The sequence below is a fragment of the Hemitrygon akajei genome, chromosome 20 (assembly GCF_048418815.1).
Source record: "Hemitrygon akajei chromosome 20, sHemAka1.3, whole genome shotgun sequence".
Taxonomy (NCBI): Eukaryota; Metazoa; Chordata; class Chondrichthyes; order Myliobatiformes; family Dasyatidae; genus Hemitrygon; species Hemitrygon akajei.
In genome coordinates this window covers 13134658-13159434 of record NC_133143.1, presented here as the reverse complement: position 1 = coordinate 13159434, position 24777 = coordinate 13134658, and the positions used below count along the sequence as shown (strand labels likewise).

Here is a 24777-nt window from a genome sequence, read left to right as displayed (position 1 = left end):
CAATCACAGCTTATTCTGTTTTCCACATGATTGTACATTTGTTTCCTTATTCATAACTTACCAATCAAGAATTGTTTCCCTCTTAATTTTGAACACGTTGATCTATTGAGATTATACTCCCTTATTATACCCATATATTTTAAAATAACTTTTCTGATTTTTGTAAGATTATTTCATATACTATGCTGAAGATGTTTAGTGGACAGAACACACACTGACAACATCCAAAAACCATTGCATCAGCATCACCAATAAAATTCCATTATGTTTGTCTAGCTAAAGATTGTATCTCACTAGTTAATCAAATTTCCTCCTTATTGTAGCTTCATTGTTTATGTATTTTATTTCTAATCTAACAACTTTCTTTCCCCTCCCCGTATTCTATAACACGCTTCCAATAAGGTACCAAATTCGTTATTCTGAATAACAATTGTTGCTTGTTGCTTTGGTTTTTCCAGTTCTGCTTTGTTTTTGATAATCAGTGTTTTCCGGCTTCTTGTTTCGCTCAAATTTAAACAGAGGGCTTTTTAAATACTATTACGTCATAGTCAGCCTGAGTAACATAAGGATGGAAATATGTTGTCCATAAAACGGTCGTGTTTTATTTTTATATAAAAACATTACATTATAATATCGGAACTAAAATTATAACATTTCATACCAAGTCTGAAACTCCATTAAATTTGTAGAAGTAACTATAATATTAATATTTTACACCTCCAAATAAGCACAGCGCGGGTGTAATAATCCAACAGCGATTCCCTTGCAGAATTCTGAAAATTGTTCCTAGTTAACTGTTATTTATTAATGGAAAAAGCAGAGTTTGCTCGCTGTGTAGCTTTACAGAACCTTTTGCTGAGCGGAGGAAGATTTCCTGCCACTATAAAGAGCGTGGAGAGCCGAACAGGCGACGCTGACCAGGGTGCTGAAACCGACTTCTGAGCCGATCCTCATTGCAAAGTGCATCCAGCCACACAGGTATATGTGGCTAATATGTTAAAATGCAACATTTCCCGATTGTTCCACAAGCTCATAGAACCATATAATAAAACAACTGCAATGCTCGAGTGTAGGATGCAGCTCATTCGTTGGTAATTTTATGAATGAAGTTGCATTTTGAGCGGGAAATGTCCACGTACAAACCGATACAGCCTGCCGGACACTGCACTGCCTGCACAAGCACTGTTGGCTAGTTTAGCAAGAGTAGCATGGTGCGCGGTTTGGGGAGCGACCTCCTTCCGCTGCCCCTTACCTGCTCGGAGCCTTGGAAGCAGATCCTGCAGGTGGGAGTAATGCCTCCATTGCGGCAGCTGCCGTTGCTGCTGCATACCGATTCAGCGTCGTTGGCGGCCGGGCTCGGGAGATCGCAGGTCCGCCCCTCCTCCCGGTCCAGCCCGCCGCTTGTCCCCCCCTCCTCGTCGTCCTCTCCGAGAACGACCGTTCGTGACCCTCCGTCGAGAGCGCCCCCATCCGGGCTCGTGTTGGAGCTCCGGACGGTGGAAGGTGCTGCCGGCAGAGGCTTGTTGCCGTTCCTCTCTTCCCGCTGCTGCAGTTGGAGTGGCGATCGATGGCTCATGGCGCTGGGGCCTGAAAGGGGCAGGGGAGTGGAGTGGGGAAGGTTAGTCAGAAACGCGTGCAGCAGGAAGGCGGGGCCCGGGGCCGCCCGTCACGGAGAGCCGGCAGGCAGCGAAGGGAACGGGTGACACACGGGGTGAGCGGGCGGCAGTTGGAGCGGACAGTTTCGCCTCGCCCGGTTCAGATCTTCAAGGTGCGGAGGGAGTCCGTGTCACACTGGTGCCTCGCGTCCGGAACCCGCCACTTGGGGCTCGAGTGGCGATTCAGCACGAGCCCGGTTACCATTGTTTCGTCACAAGAGGCGCGGGCGGGGGTGGGGGGCGGTTGGTGGTGACTGGGCTCGCGAGACCCGGCTCGCTCGGTCTTTTCACTCCCCCCAACAAATCCCCAGGCCCTCTATACCCTAACTCCCGAACCCTCATAAATACATACCCTATACACTCAGTCTTCATAATCCTCTCCTTCTATATCCCCAAGACCTCCTACCCCTTATTCCCCTTTACAACATCCTCCCCCATGCCCAGTAATAATCGCTGACCCCCAAAACATTCCTCAATCGTCATGATCTTCTCCACATTCTTCCATGATTCTCGTAATCCACGTCCCTGCCTTAGCTTTTTCCCTCTACATTTCTCACACTCTTCCCATTAATCCATTTATCCTCATAACCAATTTCACTTTTGTCTGGTCTTCATAATTCATCATCCCCATAAGTACCTCTACAAGTTACATCAAATCCATCACAATTGAAATTGTGAACTCCCTATAGTCACCAGATCCATATAATTTCTTACTAGCCCCTAGCAACCATCCCTTTGCCTCTTGTCCAAATGGCTGCTTCCTTGCCCTACACTTTCCTCTCAACTCCTCAAAATGCTTCATCTGTCCTCTAACCACCCTCTGTCCTTCCTTTGTTGAGAGATTAGTCTAGTAGAGTGGGATGTTTCCTATTTCAACTTCAAATTCTTCAATACTACACTCATGGTGTGTCTCCACTCAACATTGTACAGTACGCACAATCTTCCATGCCTTCACACCTGTCTGAGAAACCTTACCAGCCCTGCAAAATTTAATGCAGGCAGTGAATGCCAAACATCAGTATTTTTACAGCAACACTGGAAAGCTTTACAAATCAAATTAGGCTAAGAAAATTGTGCTTGATCGCTAAGACTGGATTTAGTACTATGATATGGTGTATTCCTGATGTATTTAGGTCAGCTAGCTTCAGTTAGTTATTAGGATTGAATGTCAGCAGAAAAGTACCATAGTACCTGTTTAGCATTAGTGACTAATTTAAAATAATAACTTGCATTTATACCTTTAAAATTATGCACACAAGAAACATGGAGGAAGCCCATTTAGTCCCTCAAGTTTGCTTGGCCTTTCACTAAGATCATAGCTGATGTCATCTCCCTTACCCCCAACCCACCTCCATTTTCTTGCAAATTGACCCATAAACTGCATGTCCTGAGATGAAAAATTTAACTTTGCTGGTGTTGAATCTATTAAAATGATACAACCTTCTCATTTCTCTGGGGGTAAAGAATTGGTTATCTCCATCTGGAACAGACAACTCGTTAATCTGAAATGATGCCTTCTACCTATACCCACTCCCTCTGCCCAGCTCTTCATTCCCCAATAAATGAAAAGAAACCACTATGTTACACCCTCACAACCTTTTTTATGCCATGGACCTCAGGTTGTGAACCCCTGCTCGTAAGGCATCAGACTCGGACAGTGTACCTGGCTAGATTCTGAAAACCTGTGCCAACCAACTGGCTGGAGTGTGCAAGGACCTCTTCAAGCTCACTGCTACAGTCTGAGGTTCCACATGCTTCAAATGGGGAGCAATCAGTGTCCAAGAAGAGCAGGGTAAACTGCCATAATGACTATTACCTAGTAGCACATCTACCGTGATGAAGTGCTTTGAGAGATTGATTATGACTAGAATTAACGCCTGTCTGAGCAAGAACCTGGATCTGCTGTAGTTCACCAATCACAACAGGTTTGCAACAGTTGCAATCTCAGACTCTTCAATCTGATTTGGAGCACCCAGACAACCACAAAATAAAATCTTCAAAACCCTGAGCCTTTGTATTTCCATCTGCAACTGGATCACTAACTTACTCATCTGGATCAGAGAAAATCTTAAAATCAATGCAGGCACACGTCTCTGCTCTCTCTACACTCATGACAATGTGACTAAGCACAGGTCAAAGCACTATCTATAGATTCACAGATGACAGTATTGTGGTTGATAAAATCTCAGAAGCCAAACAGAGGTGATATAGTTTGAGTGGTTTCACAATGACAACATTGCATTTAATGTCAGTAGGACCAAGGATTTGATTGTGGACTCCAGGATGGGAAGGCAGGAGAACACACACCAATCCTCATTGAAGAGTGAGCAGCTTCAAGTTTCTGGGAGTCATCTTGGAGGATCTCTCTTGGACTCAACACATTAATGCAATATCAAAGAAAGCATACGAGCAGCTACTTCCTTAAGAATTTGAGATTTCGTATGTCAAAGATTTGCAAATTTCTATAGGTGTATGGTGGAGAGCATTAGCACACTAGAATACTACAGCACACTACAGGCCCTTCAGCCCTCGATGTTGTGCCGACCCATATTTTCCTTTAAAAAAGTACTAAACCCACACTACCCCGTAACCCTCTATTTTTCTTTCATCCATGTGCCTGCCCAAGAGGCTCTTAAAAACCCTTAATGTTTTAGCCTCCACCACCATCAAGTGCAAGTCATTCCAGGCACCAACAACCTTCTGCATAAAAAACTTATCTCTGATGTCTCACAAAACTTCCCTCCCTTAACTTTGTGCATATTCCCTCTGGTGTTTGCTATTCATGCCCTGGGAAACAGGTACTGGCTATCCACCCTATCTATGCCTCTCATAATCTTGTAGACCTCTATCAAGTCCCCTCTCATCCTTCTACGCTCCAAAGAGAAAACTTCCAGCTCTACTAACCTTGCTTCATAAGGCTTGTTTTCCAATCCAGGCAACATCCTGGTAAATCCCCTCTGCACCCTCTCCATAGCTTCCACATCCTTCCTATAATGAGGTGACCAGAACTGAACACAATACTCTTTAAGTGTGGTCTCACCAGAGATTTGTAGAGTTGCAACATGACCTCTCTACTCTTGAACTCAATGAAGCCTAGCATACCATAGATCAATTTGTGCAGCGACCTTGAGGGACGTATGGATTTGAACCCCAAGGTCCCTCTGTTCATCCACACTCTTTAAGTAACCGACCATTAACCCTGTTCTCAGCCTTCTGGTTTGTCTTTCCAAAATGCATCACCTTACACTTATCTGGATTGAACTCCCATCTACCACTTTTCTGCCCAACTCTGCATCCTGTCTATATCCTCTTGTAACCTTTGACAACCTACAGCTCCATCCATAACTCCTCCAATCTTCGTGTCATCCGCAAACTTACTCACCCATCCTTCTGCCTCTTCATCCAGGTCGTTTATAAAAATCATGAAGAGCAAGGGTCCCAGGACAGATCCTTGCAACACTCCACTAGTCACTGACCTCCAGGCAGAATACTTTCCTTCCACAACTACCCTCTGCTTTCTTCCTGTAAGCCAATTTTTTTTTATCCAAACAGCCAAGGTTCCACTTATCCCATGCCTCATGACTTCCTGGATGAGTCTCTCATGGGGGACCTTGTCAAATGCCTTGCTAAAGTCCATGCAGACCACATCTACCGCCCTACCCTCATCAATTTATTTTGTTACCTCTTCAAAAAACTCAATTAGGCTCGTGAGGCACGAGCTTCCCTTCACAAAGCCATGTTGACTATCCTTGAGTAAACTGTACTTCTCCAAAAGCTCGTAGATCCTATCCTTAAGAATCCTTTCGAATAGTTTGCAGACCACCAACGCAAGACTCACCGGCCTATAGTTCCCAGGATTCTCCCTATTACCTTTTTTAAACAATATTTGCCATTCTCCAATCCTCTGGCAACTCCCCTAGAGCCAAAGAGGATTCAAATATCATAGCTACTGCTCCAGTGATCTCTTCACTCACTTCCCACAGAAACCTGGGGTATATTACATTCAGCCCTGGGGATCTTGATGTTTTTAAGAAGATCCAACACTACTACTTCCTTAATCTCCACACTGTCCAGCACACAGGCCTGTTCTATTTTGACCTCTCCCTGATCAAGGTCCTTTTCACTTGTGAATACTGAAGCCAAGTATTCATTTAGGACCTCCCCAGCCTCCAGGCACATATTACCTTATTTATCCTTTAGTGGCCCCACCTTAATTCTTGTCATAGAACATAGAATAGTACAGCACATTACAGGCCCTTCTCCCCACAATGTTGTGCCAACCCTCACACCCTGCCTCCCATATAACCCCCCACCTTAAATTCCTCCATATACCTGTCTATTAGTCTCTTAAACTTCAATAGTGTATCTGCCTCCACCACTGACCCAGGCAGTGCATTCCACGCACCAACCACTCTCTGAGTGAAAAACCTTCCTCTAATATCCCCCTTGAACTTCCCTCCCCTTACCTTAAAGCCATGTCCTCTTGTACTGAGCAGTGGTGCCCTGGGGAAGAGGTGCTGGCTGTTCACTCTGTCTATTCCTCTTAATATCTTGTACACCTCTATCATGTCTCCTCTCATCCTCCTTCTCTCCAAAGAGTAAAGCCCTAGCTCCCTTAATCTCTGATCATAATCCGTGCTCTCTAAACCAGGCAGCATCCTGGTAAATCTCCTCTGTACCCTTTCCAATGCTTCCACATTCTTTCTATAGTGAGGCGACCAGAACTGGACACAGTACTCCAAATGTGGCCTAACTAGAGTTTTATAGAGCTGCATCATTACATTGCTTCTCTTAAACTCCATCCCTCGACTTATAAAAGCTAACACCCCATAAGCTTTCTTAACTACCCTATCTACCTGTGAGGCAACTTTCAGGGATCTGTGGACATGTACCCCCAGATCCCTCTGCTCCTCCACAATACCAAGTATCCTGCCATTTACTTTGTACTCTGCCTTGGAGTTTGTCCTTCCAAAATGTACCACCTCACACTTCTCCGGGTTGAACACCATCTGCCACTTCTCAGCCCACTTCTGCATCCTATCAATGTCTCTCTGCAATCTTCGACAATCCTCTACACTATCTACAACACCACCAACCTTTGTGTCGTCTGCAAACCCACCCTTCTACCCCCACATCCAGGTAGTTAATAAAAATCACAAAAAGTAGAGGTCCCAGAACAGATCCTTGTGGGACACCACTAGTCACAACCCTCCAATCTGAATGTACTCCCTCCACCACGACCCTCTGCCTTCTGCAGGCAAGCCAATTCTGAATCCACCTGGCCAAACTTCCCTGGATCCCATGCCTTCTGACTTTCTGAATAAGCCTACCTGTTCTTCACACACACAAAGAATGCCTTGGGGTTCTCCTTAATCCTACATGCAAGACCTTCTCATGCCCCCTTTGAGCTCTCCTAAATCCTTTCTTAAGCTCCTTCCTGGCTACCGTATTTCTCATGAGCCCCTCCTGCTTCTTATATCTAACATATGCTTCCTGACTGGTTACATCATATCCTGGTATGGAGGCTCCAATGCACAAAACTACAAAAGGTAGAAGAGTGTTGTAAATTCAACCAGTTCCAACAGGGGTACATCCCTTCTCACTATCAAAGACATCTCTAAGAGGTGGTGCCTCAAGAAAGCACTATCCATCACTAAGGATCCTCACCACCCAGGACATGCCCTCTTCTCATTCCGATCATCAGGAAGAAGGCACAGGAGCCCGAAGACCCACACTCAATAATTTATGAACTGTTTCTTCCCCTCCACCATCAGATTTCTAAATGGTTCTTGAACATTATCTTATTCCTTTTTTTTGCACATTGTTGTAACAGAGTATTTTTAACTGTTTGCACTTAAGTGCTGCTGCAAAACAACACACTTCATGTAATAGAATTCGGTGATATCAAACTTGATTTTTATTCTCACATATTTTGATAAGATCTCAACCTTCTAACAAATGAGTAAAGGACCAATCTACTCAAAAAGTCATCCCATTCATTCCATGAATCAAAGTAAACTTTCTCTAAAAGTAAGTCCACGCTAACTCTTCCTGAAGCATTCACCTGCACTTTCTGGACAACTATTTTCTTTTGAAAGCCTCAATTAATTGTGTTTGCAGCATCTTTAGAAGCAGCAACCTCTAGATCAGAATCCAAAATTCATAACCCTCAGTGAAGAAATTCATACTGATGTTTCTTAAATGGGCCAATCAACAGGTCTGAAAGTATGCTCCCTAGGTAACCTCACTGGAGGAAATTTGCCCCAGTGATACGGTCTCCTGCCTTAAAAACTTAAATGTGGCAAGAATGCCAGCTCTCATTCAAATGAGTATAGGTTCAACCTGTTCAGTCTCTCTTCACGTGTCAATGCCTTCACACAGGAGTCAACTTTACCACCCACCTCTGCATTGCCTCCTTGAATCTGGAGCTTAAATTTGTTTACATTAGTCATGGCTGTATTGTTGAGTTCTGCCTTCACAGTATTTTGTAGTAGTTGTCATTTGTCTTGGAAGGCAGCAACAATAAAAAGGTTTACAGTTAATGCAAGAGTTCCAGACTTACCCACAAAGGGAAAAGGAAGAACCCAGATGGATTCTGCAGATGCTGGAAATCTTGAGCACACATAGGTCAGGCAGCATCAATGGAGGGGAATAAACAGTTGACATTTAGGACTGAGAACAGAGTCCTAATGAAGGGTCTTGGCCCATAACATCAGCTATTTCTTCTTTCCCTAGCTGCTGAGAAACCAAGTGGAGACCCTGAGCCTACAACTGTATGTCATTTTAATTTTCTGTTACACTCCCATCTCCATTTGGCCTCTTACAAAGTTTGGGGATTGGCAGCTTATCTTTCTGACCAAGTCCTCAGATTTTAACTTAGAATTCAACAATTTTGGTTTGTATCAAAACTACCAAGCTCTAATGAAAGACCAAATTTGAAACAGCAATTTGCTTTTTTACAGATACAACTTGATGTTTTTCTGGTAAACTGTAATCCAGTTGATGAAACAAGAAGTGACTGAATGGCTACAAACTGACTAAATAAACTGGAATAGAATAGTAAAGAAATTCACCAAGGTCCTTATTACTCATTTCTACCCTAGTAAATCATTATTGAAAGGCTGGGGCTCAGAGATGCAGTTCACAGCCCAGAAAGAATTTAATCAATGACAACCTGAAGAAAGTGCTAGGGTAAAGATGGAACATTTGAAATCATGCACCAGCATGAACCCAGTAAGTTTATAGGATGGGGCGGGGGAGAATATTTATCAGTGAAATAGATGATTTCTGCTTAGATATTTGTTCATGGGTTGTTTCAATTACAATGACACACTTATACTATGAGTTACCTTAAGAGTAAAAGATGCAGAGAGATAATAAACTTTAACATGTAATTAGAAAAGATACAAATGTAATAGAGCAGGACTATATTAGTTGCTCATTTAAACGTCATTACTTTTGGAGTTCCAGATTTTATACAGCTATATTATGGCATGTACAATACGGAACATTTATTTTGTATTAAAATTGAGTTGAATTACAATAAGCAGCATGCTGTAGAACACAAGTTAAAGGATATGGTTTGAGGTTTTACAATTACCAACATTTTAAGATCTGAAAGTGATGCGTTAAAGAATCAAAAATACACAAATCACCCCACAATGCAACTTGAAAAATCAGTTAATTATTTGTGTTGATATCATCTCATCATCAACCTGATAACTACAGTCCAGTTTCTAGAATATAACTTGCGGTCTAAAGTGCATCTGCTTTGTTGCATTGTTGGACATTGCTGTCTTTAGCATCCACTTGGATTTCATTCTTTGCACATACTGCATATCACGCTCCTTTCTCTGTGATGCTTCTTTAGCTAATAAAGGAAGAAACAACAGCTGATCAGGTAAACTTAGAGTTTGTTACACCATTACCACACATTCGGAAACACCTCAGAAATTTAATTAATTCTCTGAAGAAATTTAGGTAATTATCTGTCTAAGCAGCTACTAGGAATACAAGTATCACTAATAGATTCAAGTAAATATAATTTCAAAGAATGTATAAATTATACAATCTTGAGATTTGTTTGCTCACAAGTAGCCACAAAGCAAGAAACTCAAAAGAACCCAATTAATGAAAAAAAGGAATAACAATAAAAAGACTAACACTCTACGCACAAGAGGAAAAAAAATACAAGTCATGCAAACAATTGAAGCGAACAACATTCCGAACCAATAGCAAGCATTCTTAAATGAAACAAAATATCTCAGATTTAATGTACTCCTTAACAAAGATAGCTTCCACCCCCCTCACTCAGCTCAAATTACTAGTCACTTACGTAATATACACACAAGATTGCAACACATAAGGTTAACAAAATACAATACATTATCCTGAGAAAGTCAATAGTTGAGTATTGTGATAGATGCCTTCTCTATTGGAGTAGCTCACTGTCATGGAAAAAGGAAATTATTTATTCAGGTTGCAAATATACTCTTGGTGATTATTTAATGGAAGGCATGATTTAATTACATTGTTTATGAGCCCATCTTCCTGCACTTAACAAAATTAACATCTTGTTATTATTAGCGCTGTGAGATCTATCTGATGTAGGACAGAAATCACACACAGCTCAGCAAGCAGGTAGGTAACTGGATGAAGGAAAAGGAGTCAGAGCTACGTTAAAAGGATGAGATGAAGTTGATAGAATGGCAAAACATAAGGTAGTAGTATACATGTTAGAAGACTACTTCAGCCTTTGTCACTTCCACCTATCACCTCCCACCCTCTGTCACGATTTCCATTCTCCCTTCCCCCATGTCTTTCACCCCTTCTCAATTGGATCCATCTATCACCTAACTGCACCCTTTCGTACTGGCTATCTCACCTCTATCTTTCAGTTCATATCAAAAGTCTTGAACAAAACATCAAGTCATTTCTCTCCTAGATGCTGCCTGACCTGCTGATTTTCTCTTTTTGTGTGTTGCTTGGTCTGAATGACCTCATTAACATTTTATATGATTTATACAATGGAAATCTCCAAGATGAACACAAACTTATCATAGGTGTTGGAGGCTTGCATGCCTCAATGACTAGGAGAGCTATGCTGACTGGAGTGAGGGCCTTGTGCTTTGACTCTTGGTAGGGTCACCCTTGCCAAACAGGTCAAAGGCTAGAGCGCAGGCTGTGAGTGATCCACCAGTCCTCCAGGTTTGGGGGTTCAGCTCAAGGTTAACAACCCTGACTGGTCAAAAAAATTGTTGTGGAAACAACTTCATTGCTTCCCTAAATGCCAGCAGCATAATAGGCAGTAACTAACCATACAACAGAAAAGTCATATCTCTATTGATTACTTCAAGGTGGACAGTGAATAATTTCTGAAAGATACATCCATAAACAATAGCTTAGAGTTTTCATGGCTGAAAAGAGCAAAAGATTGAAATTACTGCACAGGAGGAATGAAGACACCTACCAGTCTCACTTGTCCAACCAAGGGCCTTGTACTGCTGCAGCAATCTTCCCAGGACATGACGAGTTCCAGTCATAGCCACTGCTCTAGAGGTACCAAAGTGTTGTTTATAGTATCTCAGCAATGACCGGTGACCAATTCTAGCACCTGAGATTCAATATAGAAAGAAAGGTGGTTAAATCAGTGGCAATGAATGTTTCAGTTTGATGCACTATATGGGTTTGTAGAATTTTTAAATTGTGCAATTGTACTGTTTACCTGCCCAAAAAAAAAGATTTTACAAGACTAGTCCCCAGCAAAATTAGTATAGTCAAATTAACAGGTGTTCCACATCAATGCATCTCAAAATTTAAGTATTTTTAATTAAAAAGCATTAGTATTTCCTTCTTGAACTTGCAGTGCATTATCAAGGACCAATTCCAACACTGTCAATTAATGCAGTCGATATTTTAGGTCCAAACCTAGAAAATACAAGTCACTGACATATTCTACCCATCGTCTCAAAAATTAAGTATTTTTTTATCACTAAGTACTAAGATTCAATTAACAAGTAGTAGCGGGCAACGGAGTAGAGGGAGACAGAGTAGGAAGGCTTTGGCTCGAGAGGCTTCAGACGAGCTTCACTCTAAGTGAGGTAAGGCCGGGTAAGTTCCTTTAATTAATCTAATTAGCTTAGGAGTAGGTAATGGAGGCAGCAGTTAGGGCAGTTGAGTGCTCCGTTTGCAGTATGTGGGAAGTCAGGGCGAGCACAATTGTTTCTGATGACACCACCTGCAAAAGGTGCATCCAGCTGCAGCTCCTGACAGACCGAGTTAGGGAACTGGAGCTGGAGCTGGATGAACTTTGGATCATTCGGGAGGCAGAGGCAGAAATAAACAGGAGTTACAGGGAGATAGTCACCCCTAGGAGTAAGGAGACAGCTGGGTGACTGTCAGGAAAGGGAAGGGGAATAGAACGAATGAATAGAGCAACCTGTGGCCACTCCCATCAATAATAAGTATTCAATTTTGAATACTGTTGATGGAGATGACCTACCAGGGACAAGTTGCAGCGGTTGCATCTCTGACACCGAGACTGGACCCTCAGCTCAGAAGGGAAGGAGAGAAAAGAGGAGAGCAGTAGTGGTAGGGGATTTGATAGTTAGGGAGACAGATAAGAGGTTCTGTGGAAGAGATCGAGAATCCCGGATGGTCTGTTGCCTCCCTGGTGCCAGGGTCCGCGATATCTCGGATCGAATTCTCAGTATTCTCAAGAGGGTGAGCAGCCAGATGTCGTGGCCCATGTAGGGACCAATGACATGGGTGGGAAGAGTGAGGAGGTCCTGAAAGGTGAATTTAGGGAGCTAGGAGCCAAGTTAAAGGACAGGACCTCCAGTATAGCAATCTCAGGATTTCTACCAGTGCCCTGTGCAGGTGGGTTTAGAAATAGTACGATAGCACAGATCAATATGTGGCTGAAGACATGGTGCAGGAGGAAGGGCTTCAGATTTATATATAACTGGGCAGTTTTCCAGGGAAGGTGGGACCTGTTCTGGTGGGATAGTTTACATCTAAACTGGAGGGGGACAAATATTCTTGCAGGCAGGTTTGCCAGAGAGGCTCCAGTGGATTTAAACTAGATACAGGGTGGAAGGGGAACCAGAGTGTCAGAACAGATGTATGAGAGAAGGAAGAAAAAGATAGTAAAGTTGTTTGCATCGTTAGTGATAAACAGAGAGTAAGACGTGGAGAGTTTCTTAAATGCATTTATTTTAATGCTAGGAGCATTGTAAGAAAGGTGAATGAGCTTAGAGCATGGATTGATACCTGGAAATATGATGATGTAGCTATTAGTGAAACATGGTTGCAGGAGGGGTGTGATTGGTAACTGATATTCCTGGATTTCGTTGCTTCAGGTGTGAAAGAATCGGAGGGACAAGAGAGGGAGGTGTTGCGTTGCTTGTCAGAGAAAATATTACAGCGGTGCTCTCGCAGGATAGATTAGAGGGCTTGTCTAGGGAAGCTATTTGGGTGGAATTGAGGAATGGGAAAGGTGTAGTAACACTTATAGGGGTGTATTATAGACCACCTAATGGGGGGCAAGAATTGGAAGAGCAAATTTGTAAAGAAATAGTAGATAATTGTAGAAGCACAGGGTTGTGTTTGTGGGAGATTTTAATTTTCCATACATAGACTGGGAAGCCCATACTGTAAAATGGCTGGATGGTTTGGAGTTTGTAAAATGTGTGCAGGAGAGTTTTTTTACAGCAATACATAGAGGTACCAACTAGAGAAGGGGCAGTGTTGGATCTCCTGTTAAGGAATGAGATAGGTCAGGTGATGGAGGTATGTGTTGGGGAGCACTTCGGGTCCAGTGATCACAATACCATTAGTTCCAATATAATTATGGAGAAGGATAGGACTGGACCCAGGGTAGAGATTTTTGATTGGAGAAAGGCTAACTTTGAGCAGATGCAAAAGGATTTAGGAGTGAATTGGGACAATTTTTTTTATGGGAAGGATGTAAAAGAGAAATGGAGGCCATTTAAAGGTGAAATTTTGAGGGTCTGGAATCTTTATGTTCCTGTTAGGTTGAAAGGAAAGGTTAAAAGTATGAGAGAGCCATGGTTTTCAAGGGATATTGGAAACTTGGTTCAGAAAAAGAGAGATATCTACTATAAATATAGGCAGCATGGAGTAAATGAGGTGCTCGAAGAATATAAAGAATGTTAAAAGATACGAGGTTGCTTTGGCAAGTAAGGTGAAAATAAATCCGAAAGGTTTCTACAATTATATTAATAGCAAAAGGATAGTGAGGGATAAAATTGGTCCCTTAGAGAATCAGAGTGGACAGCTATGTGTGGAGCCAAAAGAGATGGGGGAGATTTTGTAACAATTTCTTTTCTTCGGTGATCACTAAGGAGAAGGATATTGAATTGTGTAAGGTAAGGGAAACAAGTAGGGTAGTTATGGAAACTATGATGATTAAAGAGGAGTAAGTACTGGCGCTTTTAAGGAATATAAAAGTGGATAAATCTCCCAGTCCTGACAGAACATTCCCTAGGACATTGAGGGAGGTTAGTGTAGAAATAGCAGGGGCTCTGTCAGAAATATTTCAAATGTCATTAGAGACGGGGATGGTGCCGGAGGATTGGCGTATTGCTCAAAAAAGGTTCTGAGAGTAAACCTAGCAATTATTGGCCTGTCAGTTTGACGTCAGTGGTGGGTAAATTAATGGAAAGTATTCTTAGAGATGGTATATATAATCATGTGGATTGACAGGGTCTGATTAGGAACACTGATCATGGATTTGTGTGTGGAAGGTCATTTTTGACAAATCTTATTGAATTTTTTGAAGAGGTTACTAGGAAAGTTGACAAGGGTAAAGCAGTGGATGTTGTCTATATGGGCTTCAGTAAGGCCTTTGACAAGGTTCCACATGGAAGGTTAGTTAGGAACGTTCAATCATTAGGTATTAATATTGAAGTAGTAAAATGGATTCAACAGTGGCTGGATGGGAAATGCCAGAGAGTAGTGGTGGATAACTGTTTGTCAGGTTGGAGGCCGGTGACTAGTGATGTGCCTCAGGGATCTGTACTGGGTCCAATGTTGTTTGTCATATACATTAATGATCTGGATGATGGGGTTGTAAATTGGATTAGTAAGTATGCAGATGATACTAAGATAGGTGGTGTTGTGGATAATGAAGTAGGTTTTCAAAGCTTGCAGAGAGATTTAGGCCGGTTAGAAGAGTGGGCTGAAAGATGGCTGATGGAGTTTAATGCTGGTAAGTGTGAGGTGCTACATTTTGGTAGGACTAATCAAAATAGACATACATGGTAAATGGTAGGGCATTGAAGAATGCAGTAGAACAGAGTGATCTAGGAATAATGGTGCATAGTTCCCTGAAGGTGGAATCTCATGTGGATAAGGGTGGTGAAGAAAGCTTTTGGTATGCTGGCCTTTATAAATCAGAGCATTGAGTACAGGAGTTGGGAGGTAATGTTAAAATTGTACAAGGCATTGGTGAGGCCAAATTTGGAGTATTGTGTACAGTTCTGGTCACTGAATTATAGGAAAGATGTCAACAAAATAGAGAGAGTACAGAGAAGATTTACTAGAATGTTACCTGGGTTTTAGCACCTAAGTTACCAAGAAAGGTCGAACAAGTTAGGTCTTTATTCTTTGGAGCGTAGAAGGTTGAGGGGGGACTTGATACAGGTATTTAAAATTGTGAGGTGGATAGATAGAGTTGACGTGGATAGGCTTTTTTCATTGAGAGTAGGGGAGATTCAAACAAGAGGACGTGAGTTAAGAAGGGGCAAAAGTTTAGGGGTAACACGAGGGGGAACTTCTTCACTCAGAGAGTGGTAGCTGTGTGGAACGAGCTTCCAGTAGTAGTAGTAGAGGCAGATTCGATATTGTCATTTAAAGTAAAATTGGATAGGTATATGGACAGGAAAGGAATGGAGGGTTATGGGCTGAGTGCAGGTCGGTGCGACTAGGTGAGAGTAAGCGTTTGGCACGGACTAGAAGGGCCAAGATGGCCTGTTTCCATGCTGTAATTGTTATATGGTTATATGGTTAACCTTGGTGTAGTGTATGTAAAAAGCATGAATACAGATTCAACAAACTATAATCAAACCATTGCTTCGTAAGAATGAAGGAAACAGTTGGGATAAAGGACAAGAGAAAACTAATCAAATAATATAGACACTGGAGAGACTGCAGATTCTGGAAATATGGAACAACTCAAAAAATACTGGAGGAACTTAGCTGGCCAGGCAGCTTCTGTGACAATCTGTGAAAGTGGACAATCAACATTTTGGGTCAAGAGGAATGACTGTCTATTTCCCTCCGAAGATGCTGTCTGACCCAGAGTTTCTTGAACATTTTAAAAGTTAAAAGTGCATTTATCAAAATATGTATATATTCTACAACCTTGAGACTCCTCGTTACAGACAGCCACAATAATGAAGGAACCTCAAAAGAACCCTTTTTTTTTTAAAAGAAGCCAATCCTCAGAGAGAGAAAATAAAACAAATCATGCAAACAATAAAAGTAAGCAAATAGCATCAAAACTGAAGTTTTACAAAAAGACATGAAGCCAGGCATCTCTGCATCTGGAGTAGGCCACAGCCTCAGTTCTGTGCAGAGCTGAGTAAATATCACAGAGCAGGGAACAAGGCCCTTGCCTTTGGTCCCAGCACCCTGACCTTTTCAATTTTGCCTGGCACTTAAATTATCCAAACATCGGGTCGCTCCTCACTCTTGGACTGCTCTGGGACCTGAACCCCACCACCAAGATGCAGCCTGTACACATCCTTTCCAATTCAGCTTGGCACTTAAATCAATCAGACATTGGGACTTTCCTCGCTCTTGGGAGATACCACGAAGTTGTCTTGACTCTGCTTCGACCCCACCTCCGCCTTAGCTTGCCTCGACCATTTTTTGCCTGTGCCTCTCCATTGTTAGCATTGATTGTTAAGCGTTATTAATGAGGTACTTAGTAATTTTGTTTTGTTTTTTGCCATTAATAGGTAGTCACTGGCCATCACCAGTGCCATGTTAAACCATGTTTTAATCAAAGCTCAAGAAACCAGAATCCATAGATGCATCTACATTGAACTTTTACACACACTGAAAATGGAATACAAATGCCACAGTAGGTTTCACACAAGGTTTATTTTGTTTTTAAATTAAATGTGTCAAAATTAAAACTATTGGGGGATTGAAAGGATAGATATTGAGATATTGACCCCTTTGGGGATTCTACAACTAGAAAACAATTTCAGGAATTGTTCATAGGAGAATTGAACTTCATGGGGAGAAAGCAGGGAAGTGGAGCCAAGGACATGATTAATCATGATCCTATTAATGAAGCCATCATATATGGCCTATGCCTGCCTGCATTTCTTAGGTTCACGGTACCTGAGAAATGCCACTCAGATCTGGGAGGAATCTCTAGCTTTTCCTACAAATAGTGGAATTTTGTTCATAACAATTTATGCAATGTAGTATTATCTATTGAGGTGGTGTCCCTAAACCTTTCAATTTTATTCACTTAAAGATGGACTTACATGGCCTAATACATAGTGGTATGCAAAAGTTTGGGCACCCCTGGTCAAAATTTCTGTTACTGGGAATACAGGTGTGCGCCGCTTAATGTCCATTCGGACAACATCCGGTTGCATATACGTCCGTAGCCCTGATTGGAGAACGTGACATAGCGGACATAACCAATCTTGTGTATCATGCGTTTCCCGAGCACCATAGTGTTATCTGTTTAACTTTCTTTCGAAAATATTACCGTAAAGTGCATCGTGGCTTCCAAACAAAGCAAAACCACTCCTAGTGACAGTAGCAGCAAGAGGCAAAGGAAAAGTATTGATTTCAAAGTGAAACAAAAGGTTATTAAACAATATGAATGTGGAAAACCAGTGAATGCTATTGCTCGGGATTTAGGCATGTCGCACTCGACAATCACAACAATCCTGAAAAACAAAGAAGAAATTCTTGAAGCTGTTAAAGGATCAGCTTCACTGAAAACTACAAGGCTCACGAAATGCGAAAGTTTACCTATATCGGATATGGATAAATTGCTAATGACATGGATTTAGTCAATACAGGTACACTACAGCACTCCATATAGGTTTACTAAGTATATAGTATGGTGTTCGCACAATGTCCAAATCACATAACGTCCGATTTCATAGAACATATCATGGACGTTAAGCGACGCATACCTGTAGTTAAGTGAGTAGAAGATGAACTGATCTCCAAAAGTCATGAAGTTAAAGATGAAACATTCTTTTCAACACTTTAAGATTAGTGTATTATTTTTGTTTTGTACAATTTTAGAGTGTGTAAAAAAAAAAGGAAAGGAGCACCATGCAAAAGTTTGGGTATCCCAAGAGATTTGAACTCTCAGATAACTTTTACCAAGGTCTCAGAACTTAATCAGCTTGTTAGGGCTATGGCTTGTTCACAGTCATCATTAGGAAAGGCCAGGTGATGCAAATTTCAAAGCTTTATAAATACCCTGACTCCTCAAACCTTGTCCCAACAATCAGCAGCAAGGGCTGCTCTAAGCAGCTGCCTAGCACTCTGAAAATTAAAATAAATGATGCCCACAAAGCAGGAGAAGGCTATAAGAAGATGGCAAAAGGTCTTCAGGAAGCCATTTCCTCAGTTCATAATGTAATTAAGAAACAGCAGTTAACAGGAATAGTGGAGGTCAAGTTGAGGTCTGGAAGACCAAGAAAAACCTTTCAAGAGAACTACTCGTAGGATTGCTGGAAAGACAAATCAAAAGCCCCATTTGACTGCAAAAGACCTTCAGGAAGGTTTAGCAGACTCTGGAGTGGTGGTGCACTGTTCTACTGTGCAGCAACACCTGCACAAATATGACCTTCATGGAAGAATCATCAGAAGAAAACCTTTCCTGCGTCCTTACCACAAAATTCAGCATCAGAAGTTTGCAAAGCAACATCTAAACAAGCCTGATGCATATTGGAAACAAGTCCTGTGAACTATGAAGTTAAAATAGAACTTTGGACTTGGGACTCAATGAGCAAAGGTATGTTTGGAGAAAAAAGGGTGCAGAATTTCATGAAAAGAACACCTCTCCAACTGCTAAGCACGGGGGTAGATCGATCATGCTGCTGCAGCCAGTGGTACGGGGAACATTTCACTGGTAGAGGGAAGAATGAATTCTATTAAATATCAGCAAAGTCTGGAAGCAAACATCACACCATCTGTAAAAAAGCTGAAGATGAATAGAGGATGGCTTCTACAACAGGATAATGATCCTAAACACACCTCAAAATCCACAATGGACTACCTCAAGAAGTGCAAGAAGGTTCTGCCATGGCCCTCACAGTCCCTGGACCTAAACATCATCAAAAATCTGCGGATAGACCTCAAAAGAGCAGTGCATGCAAGACGGCCCAAGAATCTCACAGAACTAGACGCCTTTTGCAAGGAAGAATGGATGAAAATTCCCCCAAACAAGATTTGAAAGACTCTTAGCTGGCTACAGAAAGCGTTTACAAGCTGTAATACTTGCCAAAGGGGGTATTACTAAGTACTGACCATGCAAGGTGCCCAAACTTTTGCTTTGGGCCCTTTTCCTTTTTTGGTATTTTGAAATGGTAAAAGATGGAAATAAAGTATTCTTGCTTAAAATATTAAAGAAAGGTGTCATGTTTAACTTTATGCCTTTTGGAAATCAGATCAATTTTTACTCTCTTAGCTATTCACAGTAACAGAAATTTTGACAGAGGTGCCTAAACTTCTGCATGCCACTGTATAAACAAATGCTTGGTAAAAAAATGATTCATGACTTTGTACCAACCAGAAGGAAGCACAAGCTCCATTGTTTCTTCATTATATTCCAGATTCCTGCAAGGTACCTCTGAAGTTTTCATTGCAACATCATCTCCATTCTGATCAGGATAACTTTCACTACACAAAAAAAACAATTTTTAAGGACCAGGAATATACACTCATGAGCATGTTCATCATTTAATGATATTATTGCTGATGTGACTTAACTCCCTTCTCCCTTAATCATTGACAAAGTGTCAAACACCATTATGAAGGTTGCTCAAAACTTCTACTGCCATCTGTGTACAGTACTTCCTAATTTTATATCTGAAAGATATTTCTAAGTGAAGATGATGGCCCGAGTACTGTTCCTTAATCACAGAAATAGCTTTCCAAACTTAGCACTTCCGACACCGACGAGGTGTCAGGCATGACTAGAACGTCTGACAGTCTTTGATAGACGACAAACCTGGAGGTGAAACTCTGCCTTTTGTAGAAGCCTCATGGATTTCAACTACCTTTTAAAACATCTTTAATATTCAGACACATTTAACATCCATCAAAAATTAATGAATAATTTAATCCTGATGAAGGGTCTCGGACTGTAACATCAATTCTTTATTGCAATCCATACATGCTGCCTGATCTGCTGAGTTCCTCCAGCACTTCTGTCTGTTACTCTATATAATTTATTAGAAACCTTAACAAAACAAAGGCAATTAGGGATAATTAAAAGAATAAACTGAAGTATGATTGTTAAGAGTAACAAATCCCTTTTTGTCACCTCATCTGCAGGCCTAGAATGTCCGATGAAATCAAAGCCATTTGGAGTCTGTGTTAACAAGACCAAGTTCAGCAATGGAGAGTTGTGATAGAACTGCACTCAGTTAATTGAGGACTCATGGTGTGTACACGCAAGTCCAGGACATAATTAATTTTGAACAGCTGAACAGTAGCAGTTCCTGTCTAATCTGTCCCCATTGTTGGCAAGATTCCGCCTGGTGTAACCAACCACCACAATATCTGAATACAGAGCAGAAGAGATAAAGCACACAGGTCATAGTCACAGATCTCTTGCAATTTCAATGTTATAGAATGTCTGAGCTGAAATTTTCAGGACAGAAAGAGAAGAGAGTGAAGACAGGTGATAACATTCTAAAAAGAAACACTGGACAAGTTCCTCTAGGTGGAAAATATCATGTGTGGTACTGAACAAGCTGACTGAAGAGAACAGTGATATCAGCCCTCTGAATATTAAACCTGGCTTCATTCAGTCCCATTTCTTGGGAAGCAGGGATGGTCAATACCCATGAAGAACCTGCCATTTTTATGTCAGCCATTTTGGAAATTAGGAATGGAAGCAGTGGATCAAAGGTTTCACAGAAAAGGAGTCATGGAAGAAGATGGTACAGCTCATTAAATTTGTAAAGAAAATCAGTGAGTTGGAATTCATGAGGGTGAACAAGTGTTTATTCACTGTTGAAATAATGAGGGATAATAAAGGAAATTAATAGTAATGGAAAAATTACCTCAGAAGATTCTCTCAGACTAGGGGGTCAAAGTGCTGAGGACAAAGGAGAAGTTTAGGATAAGTGTAAGCTTAAGGAAAAGAAGCTTGGTGATAAGTTACACTACAGGATGGATTTTAAGAGATTTCAATAGTAGTTGTGGTCAAGCTGAAAATGCAGCAGATATTCTCAAAACTGGTTCTGGCTTGCAAGACCAAAGTCATAGTTATAAGGAAATTACAAGAATGGAAGATGCTGAAGACATGGGGGAGGGGGGTGGAGAAGTGGGCAAAAAGCAACTAGAAGTACACAGTTTAAAAATTAAACTACAGGGCTATTACAGTGAATGGAGATGCAAAAGCTGTAAGTATGTAAATAAGTAATAAGCAATCCAGGTGTATTTTCCTCTCCTAGTAAACAAATGTTAAAAGCAACGTAACTGAAAGCTTCACCTGGATACTGAGGGATATTATGATTTAGACAGCATGACCACACATTACTCCTCCTAAAAAACTAATAGTATCTTGGCTTCTGCGAAAGACAGCACAATTTTCTGACAAAACATAATTGTATGCAAATATCAAACACTTTCTAAAGCCCAAAATGTGTAAGTACCTGAAATCATAGAAGTCTGCAAATTCAATAGCAGCATCACCATCTGTGAACAGTTTACAGTGACTGCTGTCAACCATGTGAGCCTGGACAGCTTCGAGTGAGTAAAAAGACCGTCCCTTCTCATTGCACCACAGGCAGATATTTCCTACAGCAACTTTTTCTCCTAAAACAAAGATGCATGCATGCATTACCAGTATTCAGCTAGTCAGCACAGTATGTATCCCACCCCAAAGCCCACCGGATCTCAAATAGCTTCCAGAGACAGAGAAGCAGTTTCAGCGACAGGTTACTGTCGATGCAATGCTCCTCAGACAGGATGAAGAGGTCAATACTCCCCAATGCCATTAGGCTTTACAATTCAACTGCCAGGACTTAAGAACTTTTTTTTTTTAAAGCTATTATTAATGCTTTTTGAGTTAGTGATTTAGATGCATATCATATTATTACTGAGTTAAGTATTGTATGTAAGGAGTTTTTGCTACAACAAGTGTATGGGACATTGGAAAAAATGTTGAATTTCCCCATGGGGATGAATAAAGTATCTATCTATCTATCTATCTATCAATATGTGATATAAAGTAACTTCAAAACAATAAACTTCCTCTCCAAAATATATAATTTTGCATAAGTATCCAATCCTAGTGTTTGACAGTAATAACATCCAAAATAATTTACCTCAATTGTTAACTGCTTTAATGTAGATGACCCATACATAACAGGATGAGGAGGGGATTTATGTTCCCAGAAAATCATGCATATTGTGATTTTCCATTACACAAGCCATAATATTTATGCTTATATTGGAGCTAAAAAAAAGTTGACATACAAATTCCAAGAGAATGGATCTTTTTTTTAATCTCAGATCTTTGGTAGAGATTTGTGAATTCTGTAATGGCAAAGTTTTGTTGTCCAAATTGCTGTAACACGGTTTGGCTGTGTATAGAAGCTCTTGAATTTACCATAACTTGGAACTCTGTGGTACTTACCCAAGTATTTTATCAGCCCCCTTAGATCCACTAAATATTCAATATCGGGGATAAAGAAACCATGGGATTTTGTCATATGATTCACATTCTTTAACAGAGTTCGTGAATGGTGAGAGCAGAATAAGCAGTCTGTGATCGGAAAGGCAGCAGGTGGAGAGTCTACCCTCAACCCTTTATCAACTTCGCTCTCATTTTCTTCTAATTCATCTTCTACCTCATCAGCAGAGTCTATATCCTCCCAATCACCTAATGGAAAGAGTGAAAAGCAAAGTTAATTACAGCAACTGATTTGCCATAGAAACATAAAGTATTTATAGATTAAATGCTAGAACTCAAAGTGTTAGTATAAGCACCAAATACAAAAATCTAAATACAATAAAACATCACCAATCTGATTATTCAGAATCTAAGTGGTTTGACATGAGGCTCATGTGGTTCTGCTTTGGATAAGTACACATCACTCATCTAGGCTGCTGTCCCCCACAGGCTTCAAATTAACCACCATCATCCCTGTACCAAAGAACTCTACACCTTCAGAACTAAATGACTACACTCAGTGGCACTGACACCAATCATAATAAAGTGCTTTGAATGGCTAGTAATGGCACATATCAAAAACTCCATTCCTGTTACAATGGGCACTCACCAATATGCTTACTGACAGAACTCCTCTACTACAGATACCATAGCATCTGTCATGCACTTGGCCCTAACATACCTGGAAAACAAGGACACTTATGTCATATTGCTGTTTCTGGATTTCAGTTTGACATTCAACACAAACCTTGGTGAACAAGCTTGTACTCCACTGTCTAAATACACCACTGTGCAACTAGGTGTTGGACTTCCTAATGAACAGACCTCAGATAGTCAGGATGTACAACTGCTCTTCCCTCCCCATCATCCTCAACATGGGTGCCCCACTGAGCCCATTGCTGTACACTCTGCACACAAATGACTGCATGCCAAACACCCGAGGGACCACATTGTTGAGTCCTGGAGCCAGGCAAATAAACTCTTTCTCAATGTCAACAAAGGATATGGTTATCAATTTCAGGAGAACTCACACCACACAACCTCCTCTTTACATCGATGGCACAGCAGTGGAAACCTGCAAGCAGTTTCAGACTCCTGGGAGTGCACATCTCGCACAATCTCTCATGGTCCCAGAACACATCCTACACAATCAAGGAAGCACACCACCCCCTCAACTTTCTGAAAAGGCTGAAGGGAGCCAGACTATGCATAAGAATGCATAAGAGGAAGCATTAAGAAGAGGGACGCCTCACGTCTTAATAAGCTGGTAAGGAAGGCGGGCTCTGTCGTGGGCAAAGTACTGGAGAGTTTAACATCGGTAGCTGAGCGAAGGGCGCTGAGTAGGCTACGGTCAATTATGGAAAACTCTGAACATCCTCTACATAGCACCATCCAGAGACAGAGAAGCAGTTTCAGCGACAGGTTACTATCGATGCAATGCTCCTCAGACAGGATGAAGAGGTCAATACTCCCCAATGCCATTAGGCTTTACAATTCAACCGCCAGGACTTAAGAACTTTTTAAAAGCTATTATTAATGCTTTTTGAGATAGTGATTTAGATGCATATCATATTTTTTACTGAGTTAAGTATTGTATGTAATTAGTTTTGCTACAACAAGTGTATGGGACATTGGAAAAAAGTTGAATTTCCCCATGGGGATGAATAAAGTATCTATCTATCTATTCACATAATTCTACAGGTGCACAGTAGAGAGCCTCCTAAGAAACTGCATGGTATGAAAATTTCACTCCTGCTTGCAACAAGTAGTCAAAACTCTAAAATGCATCACCAGCACTAGCCCACCTGCCATCAAGGACATGTATACAGAGAGGTGCCAGAAAAGATCTGATTAAATTACAACACACAAACAATTGTGCTTCTTCTCATCAACACTGAGTACACCGTTTAAACAGTCACAGCCTAGTTTCAAGAAAGTATGTGAACCTCTGGGGTAATGCCTTCTACAAAAGCTGTTTGGAGTCAGGTGTTCCAATCAATGAGATGAGTTTGGAGGTGTGAGTTGGAGGAGTGCCCTACCCTGCAAAAGAAACAATATGCTTTAAATTGAATCAAAATTAACCCACAAAGAAAATTATAAAAAAGAGCTTCTAGAAGCCAGAACACTCCCCACCTGGCATCCATGGCATCTCAAACTACTGAAACTAGAAGTAAAATAATCATTTCATTTAGTCTTTGGTAAAGG

The 24777-nt window shown here is 41.2% G+C and overlaps 2 protein-coding genes across 4 annotated transcripts in view; both read right to left on the bottom strand.

Moving 5' to 3' along the window:
- Positions 1-6050, bottom strand: part of LOC140713588 (E3 ubiquitin-protein ligase MARCHF11-like) — a 59012-nt gene extending 52962 nt beyond the window's left edge. The window contains exon 1 of the mRNA XM_073023873.1: positions 1253-6050. Coding sequence (XP_072879974.1) covers positions 1253-1576 — 324 coding nt within the window. The 5' untranslated portion in view covers positions 1577-6050. The remainder of the gene's footprint in view (positions 1-1252) is intronic.
- A 1499-nt stretch (positions 6051-7549) lies between these two features.
- znf622 (zinc finger protein 622) overlaps positions 7550-24777 on the bottom strand; it is a 35045-nt gene continuing 17817 nt past the window's right edge. For all 3 annotated transcript variants that reach the window (XM_073023871.1, XM_073023872.1, XM_073023870.1), the window contains 5 exons: positions 22537-22782; positions 21551-21713; positions 19456-19565; positions 11125-11268; positions 7550-9525 (listed from right to left, as the gene is read on the bottom strand). In XM_073023871.1, the coding sequence (XP_072879972.1) occupies positions 9392-9525; positions 11125-11268; positions 19456-19565; positions 21551-21713; positions 22537-22782 (797 nt within the window). In that variant the 3' untranslated portion in view covers positions 7550-9391. The remainder of the gene's footprint in view (positions 9526-11124; positions 11269-19455; positions 19566-21550; positions 21714-22536; positions 22783-24777) is intronic.